The sequence below is a fragment of the Passer domesticus genome, chromosome 17 (assembly GCF_036417665.1).
Source record: "Passer domesticus isolate bPasDom1 chromosome 17, bPasDom1.hap1, whole genome shotgun sequence".
Classification (NCBI taxonomy): Eukaryota; Metazoa; Chordata; class Aves; order Passeriformes; family Passeridae; genus Passer; species Passer domesticus.
Window position 1 is genome coordinate 11231163 of NC_087490.1, and position 10104 is coordinate 11241266.

Consider the following 10104-nt stretch of genomic DNA (forward strand, 5'->3'; position numbering starts at 1 on the left):
AGAGGGGGTGGTCTCATGGCAGGGTCAAGAAATGTTCCCAGCAGCGTTTTAGAGCAGCAGTTGGTCCTGCAGCACCAGGAGCTCAGGAGTCTGTTCCATATGTCTCACCAACTCCCTGCAAGGATCAGAGATTACAGTTCTCTGCCAGAAACTCTTCTTTCTTCCCCTTCCAATCACATAAAATCCTTTGCTCAGGCAAGCTACTTGCTGTTACTCAGACTTTTCCAGTGGCACAAGGTGTTTTGATTGAGAAATCTGCTCTCTGCAGCCACAATTCCCACCAAGCACAGGGCTGTAGGGCCGAGCTCTGTCCTCAGCACCAGTTAAGCAACCAACTAAACCCTACTGACCAAACAGATCATTTGATCCCTGCAGCTGTGGCTGTCAGCACACTGGTCTCAGAAAATACCAACCCACTGAATGATTTTTCTCACAACTGCAGGAACCCCAAAAGTCAAGAAGGAAGGATTTGATGGGAACAGGGCTGTTCCCTACAGCTCTTAGAAGGCAAAAGCTAATGACTGCAACCCAAAAAGGAGGTGCAGTAGGAGCACGACAAGTTCTTGAACATATATTTTCCTCTCCAAGAGTGGTTACCCAGGAAACGTGACAATATTTGTTTCTAGTGCTCTTCCCTGCAGCAGCTTTGAGGTAAAAATTAGCTTCTCTGACGAAGACAAAGTTTCCTTAGAACTGTGGTTCAAAATCCCCATTTGATGTGGACTTTCTAAATCCTGTTTCAGAATCTGTGTGGAGTCAGAGGAGGAAACAATTCTGCCTTTACCCCTGCCTTCCTTGATGCTTACCAGTTCATAATCCTCCACATATTTGTACTTCTTCTCCCGATAGTAGTATCTCTTCTTCATGCAATACAGAACAACAATGTCACACAGCACTGTTGCCTAGTGGAGATTGAAAGAGTTTAAGACAGGAATCCTCAGAACTGAGGCACTAATCCAGAAGCACGTCCAAGTGCAGACAGTGTCACTTACCACACCAAACAGTGCTAAGCCAGAGCCGATGTTAATCATGGTAGGAATTACATCAAATTTTCCTGCCTAGAAGACAGTTACAAGCCTGAGCATGCTTTTCAGCATCTCTGAAAGGCCTCACTACAAAACCTCCAGGAACTGTCACCCTACCTTTCCAAACACTATGATATCAAAGCGGATGCCATAAGCTTTGACAAGCGTCCGTGATTCAGTGCCATCACTGTTCTTGTAGTATTTTGCAAACCTGCAGAAAAGATAGGTCAGAGTTTAACTGGAAATTTTGAGGTTGCTTATGTGATCATGCAACATCTAGGTGTGTTCCTCATCCCAAGAGGACGGGCTGAACATTGGTACTTCTAGACATAAGCCCAGAGTGATGGTAGATTTCATGCTGGCAAGCTCATATAGGAGAAAAGCCCAAAGCAGGTGAATTCAAGACATCAGTGAGCACCATAAAACGAGGAAACTTGAAAGGCGTAGGAAGGGGAGAAAGCAGCTTTAGCAGGGGAGCAGAAGGACTAACAGGAAGAAAGTCAGCTACACGAGAGGCAGGCATGGGCTGCAGGGGACCAGGCAGCCGCGAGAGGGCAGGGCCGGGAGCACCCGGCAGGGCCGGCACACAAAGGCTGCTCCGCACTGGGTGACAACAAACGACAGGGAAAAGGGATGAGAGCAAATAAGTGAGATCAGACTTACTCTGCCACGTGGTTGACTAAGCCAGGAGGAAGCAGAGAAGAGGGTGGAAGAGAAAAGGAGGGAATGGTAAGGGGCTGTACCAGAGTCTGAAATTGGCAAAAGCATTTCAGATCCAGCTGTGATATCCTCCAGATGGTCCAGACACCCCAATACCTGCCGGCCTGGCACCTCTCAAACACACATTTGTGCTCTGCACTGCTCCTCAGCAAATTCATCCAAGTTCCACCCAAAGATCCTCTGTCCTAAGCTCGTAGGACAGAGATTTTGTGATTCTAGAAATAACAGCCTTGAGCTGTGTTTCCTCACAAGCAGGAATCCTGCAAGGACCTTGGCAAGGTGGCCAATCTGTATTTAATATTACAGTCTGAGTCTGGATGCAAGCAGCTGCCAGCTCTGTGCTGGTGTTTTACTGGAAGTGCTGGACTTAGCTGTACTGGCCAGAATGTGTATGTAGTGGTGTACGCCAGGATACTCCTGGTGCAGATATGGTCTTCAACTAACAGAAACACTTTTACAGGTTAGTTTTTCCCCCAAGCAGAGTGAAGGACATGCTTCAGTCTCCCCACCTCAGTCCTCTCAAATTCTGTCCTATCAGCACACCCTGAGACAGTCAGTTGTCCCACTGCCACCCCATTGATCAAACAGCCACCAAAAAGCTGATGGAAACATGACTCAGGCACTCTGATGCAACTAGTGGAGCTTCACTGACCCCCCCTCTCCTGCTGTGGTTTGCACACAGTGAGGATCCCACCTGCTCTGTCTTACAGCATCAAAAAAGCTCTCCAGGTTTTCTTCTGTTGCTCTCCAAGCACCATCAAAAGCCCCAAACTACCACAAGTGCCAGTGGCAGATGGAGCTGGGGCTCCAGGTGCCCTCCACAGCCGCATTACCTGAAGTTGTAGCCAGGTGAGACGGTGTGGGCAGAGTCCTTGTTGTCGAGGCGCCGGAAGGAATATTTTGGCACACAGTGGGAAGCAGCTCTGTCCAGGTTGCAGTCCCAGTTGATCTGCAGTGCCATGACTCCACCCTGCCAAGGGGAGGAGAGGTGATGGGCAGTCCAAAGTGCATGGCCAGCCCAGCAGCAGGCTCTCTGCTGACCAGGACCTGATTTACTGGCTCTAATCCAGGCTCTGTCCAACAGTCTTTTCTGCTGCTACTGAACCTTGCACATAACCCCACCCAAACAATGCCTGGTCAATTATTGGTTAAATAGAGTTCACTCCAGTCCCTCTGGCCAGAGCACTCTCCATCCTGCAGCTGATCTGTGTTCTGTGGCTCATGCCATGAGGCAGAGGAGACAACCCCCTACCACTCCTCTTCTAAAAACAGCTGAAGCCCAAGAGAAGGGTCTGCCAAATACCTCCACAGCCATTTCCTGGAAGTCCTGCCCTGCAGCTTCAACTATTTTCCCTAAACGGAAGATAGGGCAGAAGGGATCAGTCTGGGCATCATAGATGCAGTTCTTGAGGTAGGTGGCGTTGATAGTGGGGAGGATGTTTCGCCTACAGGAGAACAGAAAGAGAAGAGCTGTTGCATCCCCTTTACTGTCAGGAGACCAGACAGTGTGATAACTCTCTCACTATTTACTTGCTGAAGTTGAACTTGCGGTACCAAATGTTGTTCTTCACCAGAAGGGTGAAGTTCTCAGCTTCTTGCAGGAACGCTGGCCTACAAAACAAAAGGGAAGCACAAACAGGACTCTGCAGAGTTCTTGGTGCTCATCTCTTCCCAAGAGCATGTCAGCGGGAGCAGCATCAGCTGTGCACCAGGAGCCTGCTCTCAGGAGGGGCACTGTGGAGTAGGAAGACAGAGCACTCACTTGGGTATGTGATAGTCATCCTCCACGGGGCACCATGCAAAGACTTCACAGGTCTTAATGCTGCTGTTGTATGGAACACACTCCCCAGTCTGGATGCCTGGAAAGACATGTGCATGGAGGTACTGAGCAAAACCAGGCAGTGTTTGACCTGTGACACTCCATATGGTGAAAGCAATTTTCCCAGAGGTCAAGTGCCACTACCAAAACCCACATAATCTTCCACTGCAAGTGTAATTTCAGAGAAAGAAGCATCAGGTGCTTTTCCTGAGTCAAATCTTCATCCATGTGATACTGCTTCAGGTACTGAAGGTCATGAAAAAGCTTCACACTGTTTGCTAACTCACCAAAGCCCACATTTACCCAGCATCCACCCAACACAGTCTAAGTTTATCTAGTCTAAGTCCACCAGAAGAAAAATCTGAGCTTCCACTTCAGTTCTCTTGAGAGAAAGAGAACAAGGAGACTGAAGTGAAATGGTGCTTCCTTCACAGCAGGGAAGGCACAGCACAGAGGCACCACAACCCAGACTGAAAGGAGTTTTTTAGCAGGTTTCTTACCACTGCTGTGGGTGCTGACATATCCTGGAACACAGTTGTTCTTCACCTCGCACTTTGTTTGATCGTCTGGGAGCTGGAGAGGAACAATAGTTACATAAAACTCTGAGAACCCTCTCCCCCACACTCCCACCCACATAAGGCAGGATTAAAGCAGATTCTGCACCTACCTCCGGGCAGCGGCCTTGGCTCTGGTTCAGTGTGAGGATCACATTGGTCATGACAAACACAGTGTTCTCACCCTGAGCATGCAAAACAAGAAGGAAACCTAAGGGTGACAATCTGCAAAGGGCATCCAAGACACTGCACCAAAACATCTTTGTTGACAGAGCCCAGGTGGCCCAGCAGAGGGGATTTGCCCTGGACACTGCTGGTGCAGTGCTAAAGGAGCAGATTCCTGTGTGTACTGCCTGGTGCTGCTGTGTTTAGCCACAGGAAGGACTGTGGGACTGGCAGCTCCTGCTGTCCTCCCACTCGGCCCAGAGTTCCTCATTCACATTATGAAAACAGAGCTCACACAGCTCCTCAGGGGAGTCGTAAGGCAGACACAGAATAAGAGTTCCAGCTGCAAGTCCGAGTGCAACTCCCACTCTTTCTTTCTGCAATCTATCAGTTAGGAATTTGCCTGGTCCTGTTTCTTCAGGGAGCACTATTGTCACTACTTTACTTTCACTACTTTCAGATCTGTATGACTCCAGATCTGTCATCTGCTTCCCCTCCACTGATATGCAAATATGACCACTCAGCCAAAATCTGGCTAAATTTGTCTTTTTCTCTGCACCACATGTCACGCAGACAGAGGGACCCATGACCAGCAGCTTGGCTGTGCCTGCCCAGCCCGAAGGCCACCACATATGGCCCACACAGCACAGATTCCCACAGACACAGTCAATCAGTAACTACAGCAATGCTTCCTGTTCAGTTCTGCTATCAGGTGACTGCCAGGCTGTTCCTGTGGCTTCTGCCAACAACTTAACTTGGGGTTGTTTGCTTTAGAAAGCAATAAGAAGGATGACAGGCCGTTATTGTTGCAGCTTCTTCCTGAGGCCTGCAAAGTCCTCCTCTGGCAGGACCGGTGCTGTTGCAAGTCTTTGTGGGCACCATGGACAGTGGGATCAGTGCACCCGCAGAGAAGGAAAGCTCAAGGACAACTTAGAGCCCATTTGAGTACCCAAAGGGGGCTTATAAAAAGGAGGGAGGGGGACTTTTTACACAGGCAGATAGTGATAGGGTAAAGGGGAACAGTTTTAAACTAAAAGAGAAGCAATTTGGATTAGATATTGGGAATTCTTCACTCTGGCACAGGTTGCCCAGAGGAGCTGTGTCTGCCCCTGGATCCCTGGAAGTGTTCAAGGCCAGGTTGAGCAGGGCTTGGAGTAACATGGGATAGTGGCCCTGACCACAGCAGAAGGGTGGAACAAGATTATCCTGGTTGCTTCCAAACCCAAACCATTCTACAATTCTACACAAGCACACACTCGGACACACTTTCCTTGGAACAAGCTTCCCCAGGGCAGGTACTCAGCATGATCTGCAACAAAGTAAAGCTGTTCCAGCTCTCCATGGACTTTTGCAAAGCAATAGCTGCTTGTCAGAAAACTTTCTTTCTGCATGTGATTAATACCTGAGGAGGGATGACATAGTCAGCTACATCCCAGATCCTGGCTCCCAAGGTGGATGTGTTTGTCAGTGTTACACCCTTCACCTTCGTGGTCACAGAACTGACCACAGAGTCTGTTTCCTGGTAGCCCTTTTCCCACAGAAAAACCCACCTGAAAGAGAAGGGGTTTTTTTTATTGCAAGAAAGAATAAATAAACACCATAAACAAGTTCAGGTTGGAATTTCTCCTTTTTCCATATTACCTGAAAGGGCCATTCCAGGCAGTTCCACAGCTTTTCCTTACAAAAGGGTCACAAGATTGGCAACCTCCTGTCTGATTTTTGGGGTGACATTTTTTTTTACTTTCAGACTGATTTTCAGGGTCTAATTTGCTTTTATACCTAGCCCTGCTTGGGGGAACGACAATCACCTCCTGAGACGTCCCACGCCTGAGGGGCCCTTGGGCCATTCACTTAAAAGCTGGACCTGATCCTTGCGGGGTCCTTTCCAACTCGGAACATTCTGTCCACAATCGCAGTTAAGCAGTGCCAGCAAGTCCGAGTCGCCGCTGGGTGAGCTCCGGGCTCCCCTCAGCCCGCGCCGCCCTCACGGAACGGGTCCCGCGGCCCTGAGGGAGGGGCGGCTCCCGCCCTCAGCCCCGGGGCCCCCTCAGGGCGGCCGGCCCGCACTCCCCTCCGCCCGCTCACCCGATCACATAGGCGAGGATGCCGAGCTGCACCGCGCGGTTGATGAGCCCCACTTTGCGGCTCCGGATCAGCACGATGCGCGGGGTGTCGTACTCGAAGAGGAAGCTGTGCAGAGCCCCGCACAGCGCCATGGCGGCGGCGGCACGGGGAGGCGGCCGGCACGGAGCCGTCCCGGCCGCGGCAGCCGCGGCCCCACAGCGCCCCGAGCCGCCCGCCGGGCGCTGCCGCAGCCCCGGGGCCGCCGCAAATGGCCCGAGGCCACCGGCAGCCACGGACTTTTCACGGCTGTTTTCACAGAATCGCAGAATCCATTAGGTTGGAAAACACTTCTGAGGTCATCGAGGCGAAAGTATGACCGAGCACCACGTTGTCAAATAGGGCAGAGCACCGAGTGCCACGCCAGTCTTTACTTAACGCTTCCAGGCTCGGTGACTCCAACACCTCCCTGGGCGGCCCGTTGCAATATTTAATCACTCTTTCTGGGAATAAAGTCTTCCTAATTCTTCCCAATGCCCAACCCAAACCTACCCTGGCACAGCTTAAATCAGTGCAAGGACCAAGCAACTGCCGGCAAAAGAGAGCAGAGCATGTTGAAGGCTGTCACCTTTCCATCCACAGTGACCAAATTCTTCATTTGTCCTCTTGCAGAATTAATCTTTGCTATAAAAGCAAAGTTCATGTACCCTCCACCTTGTTCTGAGATACCCAACACAGTCCTTATTGTAGAAACATCACTATAACCCTCCTAAGAGCAGGTAAATCATCAAGAAAAGATGAAGTGAACTGACAATGTGGCAGTGGGAATTTCAGGCAGTACAAAGCTATCAAGACCCTTTAGTTCAGCTACATATTAGTAAAATGCTTAATTTTTTTACAAAACCAGCCAAAACAGAAGACCAAAATAAGTGGGGAAATGATAGGAATATGAGTGAATATTCAGTGTAAGTTTCAAAAGGAGGATTGGTTCAAACACTAGAACAGAAATGTATAAATGCCTACAGTAGTGTTTTCCCACTCTAGATATATAAGATGCTGCCATATGAATATTAACACAATTAATGCATTTTTCAATTGGAGATATAAATACAAGTATCATAATCTGCCAGCAATATATCTTAAAATGTATGTAGGGAATGGAAATGGCAAACTGCTGGGTTAGCTCAGAAAGAACAAAGCTTCGTTGAAAGGAGTGCACAACACACCTGTTACAATCCTTCTCACCTTGTTTCTACAAAAATAGAACATGTCTAAACAGAACAAAAAGAGAAAACAGAAGAGGTGTTGGAGCACAGATTAATTTACCCTGAATTTGCTGCTCCTTGGATGTACTCTGGCCTTACACATCATAGCACGAAGCTGCTCACACAAGTTCAGGGGGAGGAGGTAGAGGAGGCAAGGCCTGCTTGAAGCTAAGAGCAAACAGGAGGGCAAAGCTCCACATTTTAATTCCAATAAGTATGAAAGAAATGCCCAAAAATATTACACAAAAATGGTAAAAGTACTTTTCATTGTAATTCCTTGGCTCAAGCTAGAAAGAACAATACAAAGAGAACCCACTGGGCCTTTCAGAAAATGCTTTTTGCCACTGGAATTGTCTAAAATGAGTGTGTTTGATCTGGTTGGACCATGAGGCCTTCAACAGTGAGTTATGAAACTCATTCAGTGGCCTCTCCTAGAGCCTCACAATCCAGGGCTGCAGAAAGCTGACAAGGCTGGGGCAGAAAAAGGCTCAGCACATTTTTTAGGTGATACATCCTTTGGGCTTCCTTCCTTCAGGGTCATGCATTGAGGTGACTTCTGGCTTTCTTCAGGGTGCAGTCAGACAGCACCAGGTGCTGAAACCAATTCAGGTTGTGATGTTCTGCCCTTTTTTCCTTCAGCAAGAGCTGCTCATGGTGCTTCTGAGCTGGTTGGCATTTGCCACAGCAGCACCACTTTTGGCAGTCTGGGGAAGAGGCTCCTTGGCTAAGGGGTAGCCCCAGCCCATATTCTTAGTTATGATGGTTCTCATGGGACTCTCCAGTACACATCGGCTCAGATTCTTCATTTTCATGGTTCTCTTTGGACTCACCAGTACACATCATCTCAGATTCTTCATTTTCATGGTTCTCTTTGGACTGGCTGGTGCAGCAGCTTGCCAGCAGCACAAAATTTCACCGGGTGGCTCTGCAACAATTCCCAACACAAATCGAAGAAAACAGCATTTGCTGCTTCATCCAACCACCGAGAATTTTCAGCAGGGATCCTCACCATTGGGCTCTGCACTTGACACAGCACAATAGGGATAATGAGGATGGATCAGTAGGTCTGGAGGAGGATTGTTTTTGTGTGTTGCCATCACCCACCCCAGCGAAACCGAATCGACACCTCACGAGTTGCTTCAACACCGACGCACTCCCGCGGGCGCGTACCCACCACAGCTAAGCAGCAATTTTTAGTTGACTCAAGAAAACACATCCTCTGGTCACAGAGTGCCCAGGCTCTGATAGCTTTAAAAGCATGTTATTCCTGACCAGCTCTGAACTCCTGAGCACACTTCAGCATTCTGGACATCAGCATCTTCCATTCTCTGATCAGTAGAAAGTGGCAAGAATCATGGGAGCCTTATCCAACTTCCAGTTTCTTATTCTATCAAAACCCTGACATTCCTGGTGCACAGCTCACATCAGCTTATGGATCAATAGGCAGTCATGGAGCACGAAGCAAAGAGAGCCTTTAAATGTGACAATGAAAAGCTGGCAGTGCAGACAAAAGTCATTATATTAAACTGAAAGACCTACTACACCACACAACGACACCAATATCCAAACTCTGATAATAACACCCATATGCTTTCTGTCTCAGACATGCTGGCAGGACTCAAAGTGCTGCATTGTTCTTGACTGGTATACTTGACTGATCTCTAAGCCCTGTTCACTTTCATATAAATAAATAATTTGAATAGGAATTTGCTTAGCTGAAGGGTCAGTTCCAGGAGTGGCAGATACTCATAGATCCTTCTATTATTGCTATTCAAAATTTGTTCTACAGTTGGTTGCCTGTTCAAGTAGCAAAAGAGGAAACTGTTTAAGAAGATATGCCAGGTGTAAAAGCCAGCAGCTCAGCCTTCTGCTTGCTACCATCCCAGATATTCCGAAGACAGAGACACCTAAAGAAAAATTCATTTTCCTCCTTTCATTTTGGGTTCAGTCCCTGCTGCTGTGCTTTGCCATCTTGATGCCAACAAACCAGTGCAGAGCAAGCTTTTAATTGATTCCACTCTCTCCTGCACATCCTACTGCAAGCTAAGTTTGGGAGACTCTGAGTGGTTTAATCAGAGTTCCTGAGATCACACGATCATTGCTTCCCATTCACCAGTATATGATTTGTATTCTCTGAAGGCAGTGACTCACTCCATACACCACACTGGGACATGTTCTTCTATCTTCTTGCTTGCACAGACATGAAATGCCCTTTTTTTTTGTGTTCAGTGGTTCCATAGGTATTTTTATGGGCCAGCTTTTAGCCTGCAGGTCAGTCAGGTTTTATTTGAGAGTTTTTCTAACTCCTTCCAGGATCAGAGGTTTCTTCTAGCCCTCAGGGTAGAGGTTGTTTCCTATCTGCTCTTGGTGGAATAGAAAAAAGCTTCCTCTCTAGCAGCTTGGTGCTCAGAGCTGACCTGTTCAGAGCTGTCTTATCTCTGTCTAGAACCTGTGTTACATCTGCTCATTTTGTAAACATATGAATTTTTTTGTTT

The 10104-nt window shown here is 48.1% G+C and overlaps 1 protein-coding gene across 1 annotated transcript; it reads right to left on the minus strand.

Moving 5' to 3' along the window:
- Window positions 1–121: 121 nt before the first annotated feature.
- Window positions 122–6546, minus strand: P2RX4 (purinergic receptor P2X 4). Its single transcript, XM_064392516.1, is given in 12 exon segments — window positions 122–784; window positions 786–902; window positions 993–1058; window positions 1143–1236; window positions 2579–2715; window positions 3049–3190; window positions 3276–3356; window positions 3508–3604; window positions 4065–4137; window positions 4232–4303; window positions 5686–5833; window positions 6369–6546. Coding segments are annotated over 12 exon segments (1203 nt in total). The 5' UTR covers window positions 6500–6546; the 3' UTR covers window positions 122–739.
- Window positions 6547–10104: the final 3558 nt, after the last annotated feature.